At 39.9% G+C, this 18,383-nt stretch overlaps 1 protein-coding gene across 1 annotated transcript in view; it reads left to right on the top strand.

Moving 5' to 3' along the window:
- Positions 1-18,041, top strand: part of LOC134224873 (ubiquitin conjugation factor E4 B-like) — a 41,060-nt gene extending 23,019 nt beyond the window's left edge. The window contains exons 2-4 of the mRNA XM_062704511.1: positions 4,448-5,319; positions 5,431-6,747; positions 16,429-18,041. Coding sequence (XP_062560495.1) covers positions 4,448-5,319; positions 5,431-6,747; positions 16,429-17,538 — 3,299 coding nt within the window. The 3' untranslated portion in view covers positions 17,539-18,041. The remainder of the gene's footprint in view (positions 1-4,447; positions 5,320-5,430; positions 6,748-16,428) is intronic.
- The last annotated feature ends 342 nt before the right edge of the window (positions 18,042-18,383 follow it).

Here is an 18,383-nt window from a genome sequence, read left to right as displayed (position 1 = left end):
TTTGAGATCTTCCTGTAATAAAACAGGTAAAGAGAAAAAAAACATTTATCAATGTTACTTGCTCACATGTATCGGACATCGTTTATTCTGCATTCCGTATTCAAATGCCGGATGCAAACTTATTGGGTGCTCCGTCTATCTCCACCGGAGCACCTCGCTTAGCAATACTCTGCCTATCTCCATCAGAGCATGCTGCACTCCGTATGCAAATACCGGATGCAAACTTATTGGGCGTTCCGCCTATCTCCATCGGAACCCCTTGCTTAGCAATACTCTGCCTTTCTCCATCAGAGTATGCTTTTCTGTTTCTTTGAAATACTTACTTTGTGGGAGCAGTTGGATCCATCGCTACGCCATTGTCGCGACCGGCCGTATTCTCGACAGTCCATTGTTGACTGTCCATTTTTGCGGTGCAGGTGGATTTGAATCCACAGAGAGAGCGAGGCCGCACCGGACCTGGAATGCCGTCTCTTTTCGTTGCTGCCGCGTTTGAATCCACAGAGAGAGCGAGGTCGCACCGGACCTGGAATGCCGTCTCTTAAGGGTGCTGTCGGGTTTGAATCCACAGAGAGAGCGAGGCCGCACCGGACCTGGAATGCCGTCTCTTATCGGTGCTGCCGGGTTCGTATCCACAGAGAGCGAGGCCGCACCGGACCTGGAATGCCGTCTCTTTTCGGTGCTGCCGGGTTCGTATCCACAGAGAGAGCGAGGCCGCACCGGACCTGGAATGCCGTCTCTTAAGGGTGCTGTCGGGTTTGAATCCCCAGAGAGAGCGAGGCCGCACCGGACCTGGTATGCCGTCTCTTGTCGTTGCGTCCGGGTTTGAATCCCCAGAGAGAGCGAGGCCGCACCGGACCTGGAATGCCGTCTCTTAAGGGTGCTGTTGGGTTTGAATCCCCAGAGAGAGCGAGGCCACACCGGACCTGGAATGCCGTCTCTTATCGGTGCTGCCGGGTTCGTATCCACAGAGAGAGCGAGGCCGCACCGGACCTGGAATGCCGTCTCTTTTCGGTGCTGCCGGGTTCGTATCCACAGAGAGAGCGAGGCCGCACCGGACCTGGAATGCCGTCTCTTAAGGGTGCTGTTGGGTTTGAATCCCCAGAGAGAGCGAGGCCACACCGGACCTGGAATGCCGTCTCTTATCGGTGCTGCCGGGTTTGTATCCACAGAGAGAGCGAGGCCGCACCGGACCTGGAATGCCGTCTCTTAAGGGTGCTGTCGGGTTTGAATCCCCAGAGAAAGCGAGGCCGCACCGGACCTGGTATGCCGTCTCTTGTCGTTGCTTCCGGGTTTGAATCCCCAGAGAGAGCGAGGCCGCACCGGACCTGGAATGCCGTCTCTTAAGGGTGCTGTCGGGTTTGAATCCCCAGAGAGAGCGAGGCCACACCGGACCTGGAATGCCGTCTCTTTTCGGTGCTGCCGGGTTTGAATCCACAGAGAGAGCGAGGCCGCACCGGACCTGGAATGCCGTCTCTTGTACCAGTTTTCCTGACTGGTAAGTGCTTACTGCTTCGTTGCTGGCTGTTGGCTGCTTCTGTCTGCCTACGCGTCCGTCGAAAAAGTGAACGAAATACGGGAAGCGCACTTGTATTTATACCCTTGTCTGCTGTATTTGTTGCGTCGCACATGCATGTGACATTCATGTATGTTGCACGGTTTTCCCTCCAATTTTGTTTTGACGTTTGCACAAATAGAATTGGGCGTCATTGATATGATGGTTTTCGATATTTTTGAAAATGAGAACACGGAGAGAGTACCTTTTTGAACATTTATGATTTATTCGTGCATGTTTTGATTTATATATTTATTTCAGCGTCCGTTTTTTGTTTTAATAATATAATTCGATGCTGATCCTACACTTTTATGCATACAAATAAATAAAGGGGTAGTCCCATTCTCCCGCAAAAAAGCATACTTTCAGTTTTGCGTGAGGGGCGTGCTTTTCAAGAAGGAATCATATCCTCCTTCAACTTAGACTGGGCAGTAGGGTGGCTCAAATTAGTATGGGAAAAACATTTTTCAAATTTTTTGATGGGCCGCCCTCTTATTCGGTTCTATTTGATGCCCTGATGCTCTGGACAAAATTTCAGCCAAATCGGTCATCGTTTGGGCGGTGCTAAACTCGTTGGAAGTTTATATGCAAACATGTATGCAGAAACATCCAAAAACAGTGAATTGCAGTTGGACGGCACAACTTATGATGAAGAACTTTCATACTCATTCAGATCTTGAAGAATTTAATACAGTATGTTATGCTGAAAACCGCGAGAAGATTAGTGTTTGCCCGGCTAAGTTATTAGCATTTCTCTGAAGTGAGGTTTGAGAAAATTTCGTTTCTTTTACCTTTGAAAAGAAATAAATTCACCCCTACAACACTCCAGTAAAATGGTAATATCTTTGCCTAATAAACTCTAATCTTCTCGCGGTTTTCAGCATAACATACTGTATTTAATTCTACAAAAAGGGTATCATGCTTCTTGATCGTAAATTGTGCCGACCAACTGCAAATCACTGTTTTGGGATGTTTCTGCATACATTTTTCCATATAAACTTCCAACGAGTTTAGCACCGCATTTGGCTTAAATTTTGTCCAGAGCATCAGGGCATCAAATAGAACCGAATAAAAGGGCGGCCCATCAAAAAAATTGAAAAAGTGTTTTTTGAGCCACCCTACTGGGCAGATGCGAGCCTTCAAAGAATAAAATATGTTCTCTTTTATCTCAAGCAGGCACCTGTGTAAAACTTAGAAATTACTGAATTCTGTCTTTTGAAATTCCGCCTTTCGTATTTTTGCCTTTTGTAATTACGCCTTATGACATATTCCGACTAGGAACTAGGAACGTGGTGCCAGTCTTATTTTGTTATGTCTCACTTCGAAGAGCCATAATAAAAAATACCACACATTATAATGATGGTATATGAACAATCTTATGACGGCTTATTCATTCTCGATAATTTTTACTAATAGTAGGGAATAGGCGTGATGAAGCTTTACTTTGCCACCGAAAAGTGAATCCTATAGCTGACTCATAGCTGATCATTAGTACATTATAGATATTGACAGTTTAGAAACGATTAAGCTACTTCTTAGAACATAATAATAGTCTTAGACTACCTTGACAAAGGAATAACAATAAAATAGACCAAATGCACGAACAGTTTCTACTTTTTAGAAGACATAACTTACATTGTGTTTGATGGTATTGACACAGAACAAAAACCACGAAGAACCAATAACTTAGATAAACAAAGTAATTCGAGGAACCCATACCTTCTGACCATAAAGACAAAAATGATATCGTACACATCAATCTATATAATTAAGAATGAGATAATGGGAGAGAATATCTATTAAAGTAAAGTTGTAAATATAATGTCTTTTGAGCCAGTTCAACAGTGTCTTAATGGACGACATGATCCTTGTACGGCTGAAAAACTGCTTCAAAAGTTATTAACTTGTCATTTTTCTTAAATCGGGAATTGAACACTTTCTTATATTTGATAAAAAAAAAACTTCCGTCTCAGTTTCTACGATGAAGCATTGGGCAGCATGTTCCATGTGAGTCGGATAAACTGCTTCGGTTGATTTTGAACGCGTACAATGACAATAGACGTCTAAATACCATAAAAACTGGCTAAATAATGTGACTCTGACAAGAAAATAACAAAAATGACTTCAAACGATTACTATGTTAGTTAGCATGAGACCTCTTTGACTATTTATGAACGTAATTCCCTCTGATTCAGTTGCAACAGCGTCTTCTTGGACGACATGTTCCGTGTACGGCTGGCAAACTGCTTCGAACGGAATTATGCAACGGCATCATCAAAGGCCTGGTGCAGAGGTTTCTACTCTATTCAGAGTCCCGCCGTAAACCTTCACAAAAAAAGAGTAAAAGAACGTCTGCTTTTTGAGATTCTGCCTTTTGTGATTCCGCCTTACGTGTTTCCGCCTTTTGTTAGAGTCCCGTCTTTTAGTATATTTCAAACTATATGCTAACATATTGAGTCACGTGATTGACAATGAATTGAAGCCGTTAAGAGCAAAAATGTAAAAAAGTACGTTTTCCCATACTAATTTCTATATAAATTTGAAACGCAATGCGGAAAGTGGGGAAGCAACCAATCGAGCCCATATTTCGCACAGTTGATTGGGGTCCCAAAGCGATTCAGAAAAACCTTGATCTCACCTGATTTGATGAAGTTTGCGTTTTTTCATACAACTGTGCCTAACTCTAATGAGCATGTTTCTACGAATCAATCCAATCGATATTTTTGTGAAATTAGATGCATGACGCATTCTACACGTCCCCATTAAGATATGGGATGTCTTCTTGGGCTGCTTCATTTGTTAAACAATACAATGACTTTGAAAGTGAAAAGTGCTGCAAGTAACTTCATATGACGTTATATTTGTATTTCACCATTCATTTTCTTTTAATTGCAGAGTCAACTGTAACAATTAACTCAGTGGATATAAAGCCATTGGAGTCACCTACAAAATGTGGTTTTGGTGAGATTCCTTCGAACGGCAACAACACTATAACAAATAACGATTCTCCTATCAAGATGGATGAGGATCTTCCTACCGCAAGTAATGATATTGATTCATCTTCCCCGATTATCGAAGATTCTCCAGCAAAGATTGAAGATAAAAAGCGAGACGAAGCCGCCACACGTGAAGAACTGCAGCAGATCGTGTTCCGCATTATGAATATCAACAGTCAGATTCGCTATTCAGAAGCCCGCTTCACTATCGATCCGGCCGTACTTGCCAATGCATTGGAAGCATTGGACGCCAAAAATTATCGCGAATTCTGCGCCGAAATTTTCATCGAAGTCGTCAAGGAGTTCTACGAGGGCAAGCTGATTCAGTCGGGCGATGGAAGCACCAGTGGAACATTCTCCGATAACTGGAATAGCATTCCACCGAAAAAAGTGAAACCGATTGACATCGAGGAAGTCCTAGAAAAAAGCGGTGGTAGTACCGCAATGGAAATTGACGCCGACATCAGATTATGCACGTCTAAACCCAGCATGAAATCATTCAGCTCGAATCGCGTTGCTGCACTAGATTATCTCATCAACTGCTACTGCCGTGCCAACGACGAAGTGTACAGCTATACCAAAATTAAAAAGAGTAAAAAAATGTATCTGGCGGAAATTTTGCCCGACGTGGCGGCGGTTATACGGCAGCAGACACTAAAGTACGCCATTCTGTTAACCAAGAATCGCTTCCAGAACTTCGCCCAAATCGATAATCCGGCCAAGTTAATTCTGGAAAAATCACCACTGTTGCAGTTGATGTATGAGAATAAGGTTAGTTAGTCTGATTTGGTAGATTGATTTAAACAAAGATTGTTTTGTCATCGCTTTCGTCTACATATTTCAATCTATCAAAAGTAATCGAAGTTTTGTTTTAAATTTTAGGTTCCTTCGGATTTTCTAGCTAGTTTGATGGGAGAGGCTCGTAAGAATGAGGCGGATTTCGATGCAATCTTCACCATAGTTCTCGATGATTTATACGTCGACATGCAGAACACGATATGCAACGAGAATATCGTTTCGGACCCGCTCAATCGACTGAAGGAGCTTGTTGAAATCAAGGTGGAAAATACGAATCCGATCTGCAAATTGATCGTGAAACATGTTGTGTTCCTGCCAAGACTGACCCTGGACAAGTACGCGGCCAGGGAAATTTCTAAGGTGTCCTTTCTGGCACCATTTCTATCGCTGTCGGTTCTTTTAGATGAAAATCCCAAATTTGCCACGCACCACTTTTTAGAGAATGTTTGCGATAGGACGCTGGCTAGTTCCTTCCAGACGCTTCTGGGGAATACCAGAAAAGTACTGCATCAAATTTTCCTCTCACTACTAACGAATCTGGACAGCCGACAGGAGGTGCTCAAATACGTTTCGGAAATACTGAGGACCAATCATAAACGAATTCAGTACAATGCGGACGACCGGTTTCTGGCCAAAGACGGATTTATGCTAAACTTCATGTCGATTCTGCAACTACTCTCGGTAAAAATAAATTTATCACGAATAGATCCACTTTACCCGCATCATCCCGAATCATTGATAGACATCGAAGACGAAACGAAGCTCAAATATTCTTCACAAGAGTACAACGATTGGCTGGAAAATCTGCGATCGACAAAGAAGTGGGAAACGCCCAAATTTGTCACGCACTGTTGGTTCCTAACCCTTCACGCTCATCATCTGGGAATCATCCCTGCGATCCAACGCTACAACAAACTGCTCAGAGCTACCAAAGAGCTCCAGCGAATGGTGGACGAACTGAATGCCAGCAAAAGCCAATGGGAGAACACTCCGCTTGCCCGTAGGAACAAACAGGTCCGAGATCGTTGCGTCAACCAGATCAATAAACTGTCGAAGGCGAAACTTGGCTGCGACATTGCGGTAATCGATCCCAATGTGTTGGGTGCTTGCATGCAATTTTACTCGTCCGTGTGCGAATACATGCTGTATCAGATCGAGAATCGGCCCATCGAAGATCTGTTCGTGAATAAACAGGAACCGGCGACGCTGGTCGCGAGCGAAAACTTTTGCTCGCTGCCCGAGTGGTACATCGAAGACATTGCTGACTTCATTCTGTTTTGCATGCAGCACAGTATTGGGGTGATTGATTTTGTAGACAATTCCATCATAACCTGGATTCTGACGCTGGTCTGTGCGCCTCATCTGATCAAAAATCCATACATCACTGCCAAACTGATCGAGGTGAGTAATTTATTTTTATTTTTTTGGTAAGGGTAAAGCGAAAAATTGCTTTCGGATACTAAGGTAACTCGGTAGTGTGGGGATGGGTGGTATAGAAATTCTCTTCCGATCCACTAAAACCAAAACCCTTTGCACTAGTATTGCCAGTAGCGACGCATAACCTCACTTTTTACCTGTGCAGCACTACACGCAAAACTGAAAGTATGCTCTTTTGTGGAGAAGTATGCTCTTTTGCGGGAGAATGGGACTACCCACAAAAGGAGTAAAATTTGATGCATAAAAGGCATAAGTTTTACACATTTTTCCTGTTTTTATGCATAAAAGTTAATCATTTGTGAATAAAAGTTAGTCATAATTGTGCATAATATTTATTCCTTTTTGTGTGTAGTCCCATTCTCCCACGAAAGAGTGTACTTTGAAGCTATATTTGAATACTTTATATTAAAAAAAAACATACTTCGAAGTCTTTTGTGTGTAAACTTTTTTAGCAGTGTAGGGTGAAAGGCTGAAAAACATAAGACTGAAATCTCGATAGGCTAAAAGTCTTACATGGTCAGCCATGGTCAGTATCAGAAGACTGAAATGTATAGAAAGGCTACAATTGTTGGGATGCAATGAATCCCAACCGTACTACACTACGATGGAGTACAAGTTGAATGGTTGAATAGTGAATAATAAGTAAAGGATAAAATCCCCGATTCATCCACCTGGCGGTGTTTGTGGCTTTCTCGTGCATTATATATACTAAAAAGACTCGAGTGAGATTTTCTTACTGTGCTTTTTGTATAGCAATTTTATTTGAGCCATAACCTTTGATCCCATAGTCCGATCTGCCCATTTTTCAATAGGAAACAATAGGCCAGGAATCCCCGTTGAATACAACTTGTTGCAAACAAATCGGATCGAGATAATTGCCTAAAAGATGAGTGAGTTTTATTTTGCACACATACATATACACGCACACACACATAGAGACAGACATCATCTCTATTCGTCGAGGTGTCGATTGTATATAACACTATGGGTCTCCGGGCCTTCTATCAAAAAACCGTCTTGGAAGTGATTATATAGCCTTTTCGTTGCACCTTGGTGTTCGAGAGAAAAATAAAGAATAAAAAAGAAGTAAATAAGAGGAAGAAAGAATAAATAAGAAAGACGGGTGAAGAAACATTAAGAAGAAAGAATGAAGGAAAAAGATAATAGGAACAAGTAAGAAGGTATAAGGAAGAAAGAAACAAAAAGAGGAAAGAAAGAACAAGGATAAATGAAGAAGGGGAAAGAAGCCGGGAGAAGACAGAAGGAATAAGGAAGTAAGATATCAAAAGGATGAAGGAAAAACCCAGATTAATCCACCTAGCGGTGATGGTGCCTTTCTCGTTTCTTTCGAGTGAGTAATTTCTACGCACTTTTGGTGAAAAAAAAGTATTTTGACCATAACTTCTGAGCCTATAGTCCGATCCGGCCAATTTTCAACAGGAAACAATGGGACCGGATTCTGCATCGAATGCAACTTCTTGCGAGCAAATCGGCTGAGGGTACATATGTGACTAAAATGAGTCAGATTTTGAAAAATGTATTTTGGCCATAACTCCATAGTCCGATTCCGCCAATTTTCAATACGAAACAATGGGACAAGATTCCGCGTCGAATGCAACTTGTTGCGAGAAAATCCGTTAAAGATAAGTGCCTGATAAATGAGTGAGAATTTTGTACGTGTTTCTCATGCAAAAAAAAAAATTTTTGGCCGTAACTTCGAAACCCATAGTCCGATTGAGCCAATTTTCAATACGAAACAATTGGACAATATTCTACGTCGAATGAAACTTGTTGCGAGTAAATCAGCTAAGAGTAAGTGCCTAAAAAGTGAGTGAGAATTTTTCTTATAAAAAATATATTTCGGCCATAATTCCGAATCCTATAGTTCGATTCCGCCAATTTTCAATACGAAATAATGGGACAAGATTTCGCGTCGAATGCAACTTGTTGCGAGAAAATCAGTTAAAGATAAGTGCCTGAAAAATGAGTGAGAATTTTGTACGTGTTCTTATGTACAAAAATGAATTTTGGTCACAACTTCGAAACCCATAGTCCGATTGGGCCAATTTTCAATACGAAACAATTGGGCAAGATTCTACGTCGAATGAAACCTGTTGCGAGAAAATCGGTTAAGGATAAGTGCCTGAAAAATGAGTGAGAATTTTTCTTATAAAAAATATATTTTGGCCATAACTCCGAATCCCATAGTCCGATTCCGCCAATTTTCAATAGGAAACAATGGGACAAGATTCTGCGTCGAATGCAACTTGTTGCGAGAAAATCCGTTAAAGATAAGTACCTGAAAAATGAGTGAGAATTTTGTACGTGTTCTTATGTACAAAAATGAATTTTGGCCACAACTTCGAAACCCATAGTCCGATTGGGCCAATTTTCAATACGAAACAATTGGGCAAGATTCTACGTCGAATGAAACTTGTTGCGAGAAAATCAGCTTAGAGTAAGTGCCTAAAAAGTGAGTGAGAATTTTTCTTATAAAAATATATTTTGGCCATAACTCCGAATCCCATAGTCCGATTCCGCCAATTTTCAATAGGAAACAATGGGACAAGATTCTGCGTCGAATGCAACTTGTTGCGAGAAAATCCGTTAAAGATAAGTACCTGAAAAATGAGTGAGAATTTTGGACGTGTTCGTATGTACAAAAATGAATTTTGGCCACAACTTCGAAACCCATAGTCCGATTGGGCCAATTTTCAATACGAAACAATTGGGCAAGATTCTACGTCGAATGAAACTTGTTGCGAGAAAATCAGCTTAGAGTAAGTGCCTAAAAAGTGAGTGAGAATTTTTCTTATACATAAATATATTTTGGCCATAATTCCGAAGCCCATAGTCCGATTGGGCCAATTTTCAATACGAAACAATGGGACAAGATTCTACGTCGAATGCAACTTGTTGCGAGCAAATCAGTTAAGGATAAGTGCCTGAAAAATGAGTGAGATTATTTTGCACACACATACACACACACATACACACACACACACATACACACACACACACACACACACACACACACACACACACACACACACATACACACAGACATCACCTCAATTCGTCGAGCTGAGTCGATCGGTATATAACACTATGGGTCTCCGGGACTCCAATCAAAAGTTCGTTTTTGGAGCGAACATATAGCCTTTACGTATACTTTGTATACGAGAAAGGCAAAAAGATGAAGTAATGGAGGAATGGAGGAAAGATTAAGCAAGAAAGTTGAAGGAACAGGGAAGGAAAATTGAAGAAGAAAGTTAGAAGAAGCAAGAAGAAGGAAGAAGGTAGTTGGAAGACGGGAGAAGGAAGAAGAAAAATTGAAGAACGAGGAAGAAACAGGGAGGAAGGAAGAAAAAATAGGAAAAGTAAGGAGGAAGAAGAAAGAAAGAAAAAGGAAAATGAAGGAGGAAAAGAAAGAAAAAATATGGAAGAAGAAAATGGGAACAAAGATAGAGGCACGGCGTGTTCAGTAGAACAATATTATCACAAAAAAAGAGCATCACTAAAACCTTCACCACATGAAAATATAGCTTTCTATCTTTCATTTCCTGGCTGTTTCAAAAAAATCTACCGAGGGGTCCCGAACAACTTTTTTTTTCTTTTTTTTTTGTCCTCCATACTTCATAATAACACATATTACTACTTTGATTTCGGCAAACCGTATGGTAATTTATTAGAAATTAAATGCAAAATGAAACAAAAACGCCTTTACTAGCTTTAATTAGTATTCAGAAATCAGAAGTGGAATTCAATTTATATACTCAAATTCATATTTATTTTATTTTTCTTTCTATTTTCTATATAGCTTCCGTTTGAATTCAACAACTGATACCTTATCATTATTACTAGTTAAGGCATTCAAATATGTGAGCTATTATATAATACTACAGAGTGCAGTAATGCATTTGAATAATTATTTGATGATTCCGGCACTTTAACTCTATCCCACGTTGCAGAAAAATCGAAATGAACTTTTTCGGTTGCTTGTTCACTGAACTTCCCTAATGCAAGTTTCATAGTTCGGCAAAACTGTGGAACATGAAACCGCAAAATGTGAAACTTGGAGCTATTAGGAAGTTCAGCTTCTCTCCAGGTTTGCGCAAAACGTTCAATATGATGCTCGTATTGTGGGTGTAGTATATTCTTGAAGCAAGATTCGTAGACCTGGTGAAACTGTTCAACGGCCTGCAAATTGCACACAAATATTTATATATTTTTATATATATCAAATGCATTTCAACTTAAGGTTTTACCCTTCGAAGCAATCCTAGCGGCCCAGTCTCACTGAGAATCGAACGATGTGCAATCAATTTATGACAATTCCTGCCAGTGAAACCATATTGACTGTGCCTCGTACTGTTACTTGCTGTTGCCCATCGCTCCGCTGTCGAGGCATCAATGCTTTCAACCTTCTTATAAATGGCATTTATTATGCCAAGTGTTATATGTAACACGGGAGGAGGACATAAGATCACTATTTCGTCACTGAAAGAGCCACAGACGAGAGGTTCTTTGACACAGTTAAAATACTTCTTCGCTAGTTTTTCGGTAGCTTCACTATGTTGCCATTGTGAAAAGTTTTTCTTGATGTTCTCCAGTGTTCTTGATAGTCCGCATTCATTGCACAGCTTGGTTTTTGGTGCCAAACAATATGGACACGGATACGATGAACTGTAGCCCATAATTCCGAGAATAAGATTAATCATTTTCAAATCTCCTGCAACTAGGGCTTCCAATGTATTTAATTCCATCAAAACAGTCCAAATTTGGGAAATGTTAGCATACTTTTCCGGAATTCCCGGTACCACAGCTAATAAAAGCAGTTTTCTAATCCCGGTACTCTTGAAATTTTTTTCTCCTGCTTCAGAACTCTCATTGGCATCCTTCTGCACCACCGATAATGTGATTTTCAGAAAGCCACCGCCACCATCAATACCAATTTTGAGGAAGAAATCATTTTTGGTGATGTTCCGCGCTACAGAAATAAATTCGACTAGTTTCGGAACACTGTTGCAATAAACAACAGGCTTAAGAGCGATACATTGTTGTTTCTTATTTTCTCCGTTTACATCAAATGGCAAAAAAGTTACCTCAAAATAGTTTTCCAGGCGCTTATTGAGTGTGGTAAGTTCCTTGGGCAAATTAGAAGCAATTAGAATATCGAGAGCCTTTAGAGTACTGCTAAGTGTTATGGTGTTTCGAGTACTCAAATTGCAATTTTTCTTAATCAGAAATAGATCATCGACCGAAAGCACGTGTCTCTTGGAAACCTCTGGATTCTGAGTCCACGAAGAGGAAAACCCTCGAAGATTAGATAGTGATATGAATCCGTCGTCATTTGTTGCTTTTGTTTTAACATATGAACTTACAATACTATCTCCGCCATTATCTGCTTTTTCTTGTAAGATATGCAATACATTATCGTGCAATTGGATTTTGGTACACCAATGAGGCTTTCCTCTTCCAGTTTCTGTAAAGCACAGGCTACACATATTGATCAAGCGTGGCCTTTTAGTGCCATTTAGAAGGAGTGGTCGTCCCTTTTTCTTCTTATTGGATTTATTTGTGATGTTTTCACGAGCAGCTATGCATATCTCACATTGACAAGCCTAACGAAATTGAATAAATTTCTTATACGATGCTTCGAAAATCTTTAAAAAATCTCACATACCTGTCCGCTTCTTGTATCAATTTTGATATTGAATTTATAAGGGAACAGTTTCACGACACGTTCACTGCTTCTTTCCGAATCAATAGAATAAGCAGTAAATGAGCAGTATGAACATATTCGTGTTGGATAATACCAGTTTTTAGTTTCAATGTCTGGTATGTACCGATCTTTAATTATCTGCAGCGCTTTTTCGGAAATTGGTCTTAAATTCACCTTTTGAAGACACAATACACACACTTTACTTCTATTTTCTTCATGCGTTTTAGGCTTCAATTTAAAAATTATTTTCAAAGGTCCACAAGTCGAGCTGATTACACCTCACGTTCCACGTGTACTCAGGTATGCAACTGATTTTACCACTGAAAGGCTACTACGATGTAAAACCTCTGCGTACGTAATCACACATCGTAGCAACCTATATATTAAATTTGATATTTTATTCAATTCAAATGTGACGGATGCTTCAAAGATATGAATATGAAAATTACTTCTATGTATATTATAATTGAATAGAATTCGATTATTACGGCTCTGTTTTACTCTATGGTTTTTGAGCCCATACAAAATATTGATAGCATAGCAAAATATTGATAGCACACTTAAAAAGCATTGTTCGTACCAGTATTTTCTAATAATAGATATGTTTTGTTGATTTGTATCGGTTTGTATAGCTTCCGTTGGTTATGATAGAGAGCTCATTATCAAATAGTTTCAAATTGGAAGAAAAAAAAAGTTGTTCGAGGCCCCTCGGTAGATTTTTTTGAAACAGCCAGGAAATGAAAGATAGAAAGCTATATTTTCATGTGGTGAAGGTTTTAGCCATGCTCATTTTTTTTTTGTCATAAAGGTTCCCCATACACACGCCGTGAGAGGTAGAAGAAAGAAGAGAGAGGCAAGAAGAAAAGAGGAATAAAGAAGGAATACTTGTAGGAAGAATGGTAGCTGGAAGATGGAAGAAGAAAAATGGGAGAACGAAGAAGGAACAAGGAAGGAGAGAGTAAAAGGAAGAAGAAAAAAAGAAAAGGAAGGAGGAAGACGAAATAAAAAAGGAGGCAAAAATGAGAAAATATGAGAGAGATAGATGAAGTATCAACGAACAAGGAAGGACGAAGAAAAAAGAGGATGAAAGAATAATAAAGGAAGTGAAGAAAGGAAGAAAGGAGGAAGAGGGAAGAAAGAAGAAGGAAGAATAAAGACGGAGACAGAGAATTCCAATACCCGGTGATCATGAGTGAAATTCTCTCAAAAGATGAAAAAATCCTTAAAAATATTTGAATAAATAAATCAATCAAATCTATTGAAAATGTAGTGAACTATCGTTCGGATCGTTGTCCGGCAAAAAACGTTTGGCATCTTCTAAAGAATTCCTGGAGAATTTCCGAAGCTATTCTTGTTGAAATCCAGGAATTTATTCGGGAAATCAATTAGGGATTGCTTTGTAAATTCCTTTGAGTATTCCCTTGGAAATACTTCAGGAATATATTAAAAAATACTAAACTAGTTAGGATTCTTCAAAGCAATTCCTGGAGGAATTTCCGAAGGAATTTCGGGATAAGTTTTCCAAGGAATTATTCAAAGAAATCACTAAAAGTGTGCCCATAAGAATGATTAGCAATTTCCTAAATTATTTCTGGAGGAATTTCCAAGATAAAAATCGAAATAAATTCTCGGAGGAATTCCAAAACGAATTTCCGGACGATTTTCCCGAAAGGGAACCTGGATGGATTTAAAAAAAAAGTGTAGAGTGATTTGTGAAGGATTTTTGCTGAAGGAATTCTTGAAAGAATAGCCGAAGGATTCCCGAGTGGATTTTTCAAAGGAGTTTCTAAAGGTATTCTCGAAGTATTTCCAAAGAATTCTTAAAAGCAAAATATCCGGAAAAACTCCTCCAGGTGTTTTCTAAAGTTTTCCTTAAGATACTTCTGAATGAGTTCCTAAACAATCCCAAGGAGTTTTGAAAAAATATCCGAAGCATTTTCCGAAGGTTTTTACAGTAAAGCAGTAATAGAACGCTAGTGGTGCTGTAACCATTGAATTCTGCCAAAATATGCTTCAATAAGCTTAATAGCCTATTCAGATTGGGATTAGATTATTAATCGTAATAAAAAGCGGAAAAGGAAATTGAATGTATGGAGATTACATCAGGTTGTTGTTTATCATGATATTTATGATCATAAATGACGTAAGGGGCTGTCCATATACTACGTGGACAGCTTAGGGGAAGGGGGGAGTATGGTAGAAGTCCACAGTTCATTTTTTTTTAATTGGTATGAGCAATTGTCCACGCTGGAGGAGGAGGTATCGAAAACTGAGCAAAACCTGTCCACGTGATATATGGACAGCCCCTAATCTGAATAGGCTATAACATGGCCGTTCGACACTAATAGTACCGGTATCTTGGCTGCTAGGTCCAAGCAAACTAGATGTTGGTCACAAACTAGAACAAACTAGATGTTGGTCACGCGAACAGGTATAAGGACGTTAGGCATAAAGGATGTTAAGCATAAAATGCCCCAAAAACAGCCCACGACATAAAGAAGGTATTATGCCTAACGTCCTTATGCCTAACGTCATGGACCCAGCAGTCTCATATTTTTGCATCAACACATTTCCGATAGAATTCTTAACCAAGTTTCCAAAAAAAAATTCAGAAGGATTTCTGAAGAAATCTGCAAAGTATTTTATAAAGGTATTTCCGAGGGATTTTCACAAGACATTTTCGAACAAACGCCTAAAGGAATCTAAAACAAATTGTAAAGAAATTGCCAAATGCATCTCTAAAGGAATTTCCGAAACACTCCTTGAGATGTTTTCTAAAGTTTTAGCAAAAAAAAATTCAAATTAAATCCTGGAGGAAGTTCTGAAGCAATTCTTAAAATCCGGAGGATTTTCCGATGGAATCCATGAAGACATTTTCAAAGGAATACCTGGAGGAATTTCCTATGTGATTCCTGAAGGAATTTTGATTGAATGGCTGAAGCAATTTCTGGGTGAACTTGCGAATTCCTGGAGGAATTTCTTAAGTAATTTACAACATTGTTTTGTGAAGCCACCAAAATATTAGTGGCTAATGTTTTTCGGTTTTCGTGTGCACACACACACATACACACGGACAGACAGAAATTTGTTCAGCTCGACGAGCTGAGATGATTGGTATATAACATCATGGGTCTCCGAGACTTCTATAAAAAGTTCGGTTTTGGAGTAAAATGATAGCCTTTCGATATAACTTTGTTGTACGAGAAAGGCAAAAATATAGAAGTAATCTTAGCAAGAATATAAAACCGCTTGGTGAATTTTGTACTCACACAGTGAACTTTTCGGTTTCTTATGGCAAAATGTTACCAACTTAGGGACCGTACACTAATTACGTAAGCATTTTTTCTGGGTTTTCAACCCCCCTTCCCCCCTGTAAGATTTTTCCCATACAAAAGATTTTTTTATTTATATGGCGCGTAAGATATTAACAGAACCCCTACCCCTCCCCCCATAAGTCCTTACGTAATATGTGTATGACCTCTTAAAACTAACCAAAATAAAGAAATAATTTTCGTTGAAATTGAAGTATTGCACAAGATTTTGCTCATGCAGTACTTCCGTCGTATTTATGTTGACAACACATCGCTTCATTGATTTTTTTTACACATTTTGCTCAAATTTGTTATTTTGAAAAAGTAAACAACAGCTGATACGGTTGGCAAACTTTTGATGATTTTTTTCTGTTTTCAACGGCAAAACACTCACCAACGCTCGCAAAACTCGCCCGTTGTGCCACCCGAAATATACCACCCTGGGTGGTGGCTTGCTTATAATTACTTCCGGTCTTTTACTATTCTTACACTGAAAGAATAAAAAATGGAAGGTTTCGAAAAATATGCCTAATAATGATAAAGACAAATCGAGCTACCTACATCCTATGTTTCAGTAAAGATAAATCCTAATCAATCCATATCTTTCAGGTGCTTTTTGTTACTTCACCCACGATCCAAACGGCATCCCAGCGTCTATACCTGCAGATCATCAACCACGATCTGGCTCAGCGAGCGCTGGTGAGTGCCCTAATGAAGTTCTACACCGACATCGAAACAACTGGTCAGAGCACCGAATTCTACGACAAGTTCACCATTCGGTATCACATCAGTCATCTGTTTAAAGGTCTGTGGGATAGTGTGGTCCATCGACAGGCAATCATCAAAGAGTCTAAGAGTGGAAAACAGTTCGTTAAGTTTGTCAACTTCTTCCTTAATGATACCACGTATCTGCTTGACGAATGTCTGGAATACTTGAAACGTATCCACGAGACACAAGTACTGATGATGGAGGATCTGGCATGGAACGACCTCGGCCAGGAAGCACAGCAGAGTCGTCAGAGGCAGCTGGTGCAAGATGAGCGACAGTGTCGATCGTATCTAACCTTGGCCCGTGAAACAGTAGACATGTTCCACTATCTCACGATTGACATCAAGGAACCCTTCCTGAGGCCAGAGCTTATTGATCGACTGAGTTCGATGTTGAACTACAATTTGCAACAACTGTGCGGTCCAAAGTGCAATGATTTACGTGTGCGAAATCCCATGAAATATGGCTGGGAACCACGAAGACTACTCGGTCAGCTGATCGATATTTATCTCCACTTAAGCTGTGATGAATTTGCCGCTGCTTTGGCTGCGGATGAACGATCTTTTGAAAAACACCTCTTTGAAGACGCTGCCAACCGTGTGGAAAGACTCGGTATCCGCACTCCAGTAGAGGTGGAAGATTTCCGAAAATTGATACATCAAGCGGCGGAAATCTACGCCCAGAATCAGCAGAATGCGGACGAGTTTGCCGATGCTCCGGATGATTTCAAAGACCCACTGATGGACACGCTGATGAGCGATCCAGTGATACTGCCGTCCGGAACGATAATGGACCGTTCAATTATCACCAGGCATCTACTCAACAGCAGTACCGATCCCTTCAACCGACAACCGCTCACAGAGGACATGCTGATACCAGCAACGGAACTCAAGGAACGCATTGAAAAGTGGATCAAAGACTATCGTGAGAAGAAAAACAATAAGACTTGAAGTTTTTACTAAATTACAAATCGTGAATGTTTTTATTCTAAACTGGTCGAACAATATTTGAGGGCAGACACTCAAAACTGAATTTAATATTGTAATCCTATACAAACTAGACATATTTATAAAACAAAATAACGCAAAAGGTCATCCCCAATATCTATGCTTTCCCCTTGCATCGATTGCTTACTTATTGCCTGTTACCAATCCAGATGCCAACAACTAATAGTCCTCTATCTCTACGAATCCCACCCCCACCACACTAGAAGCGTTCAATCCACCTTCCCTTCCATTCGAACATGTTTCTGAGCTTCAACACTTCTTCTACATTGTGTATATCAAAAATGCTGTGCTGAAAGTGTTCCAATATGCTAACAGCTGATTAAAATAGAACGGAGTTAAATTCGCCTGGCGGAGGGGGACACAAAACAATGCCTAATTCCCCCGTATTCGAATCTTTAGCGTGCGTAAGCTACAACTTTGAAAATAAAATTTGAGGAAATTGTAAATGTTTTGTGTTTGATTTATCATCCATATTCTTGTTTACGCGCGAACGCGCTTTTAATAGAAAGTTGAAGCGTATTCTCGTTTACGCCAGCAAAATCAACTGGTGAAACGGTTTTCGCATTTGTTCGAAAGTATTATTCGTCCGTAAACAATAATAAGGGTGTATATGTACACTATATCCGAAAATACGCTTTACTACATATATGATACACTAGCAGACCCGACGAACTTCGTTTCGCCTAAAATTGATTTATTCTCTGATTAGTTCTCAAGTTATGCAGAAATGTATGCTTCATTTGTATGGGAGTCCCCCTTTCCAGAATAGGGATGGGTTTCGAAACGCC

The sequence above is a fragment of the Armigeres subalbatus genome, chromosome 3 (genome assembly GCF_024139115.2).
Source record: "Armigeres subalbatus isolate Guangzhou_Male chromosome 3, GZ_Asu_2, whole genome shotgun sequence".
NCBI classification, from domain to species: Eukaryota; Metazoa; Arthropoda; class Insecta; order Diptera; family Culicidae; genus Armigeres; species Armigeres subalbatus.
The sequence above is the reverse complement of the archived record's forward strand: the minus strand, read 5'-3'. Positions and strand labels throughout refer to the sequence as shown.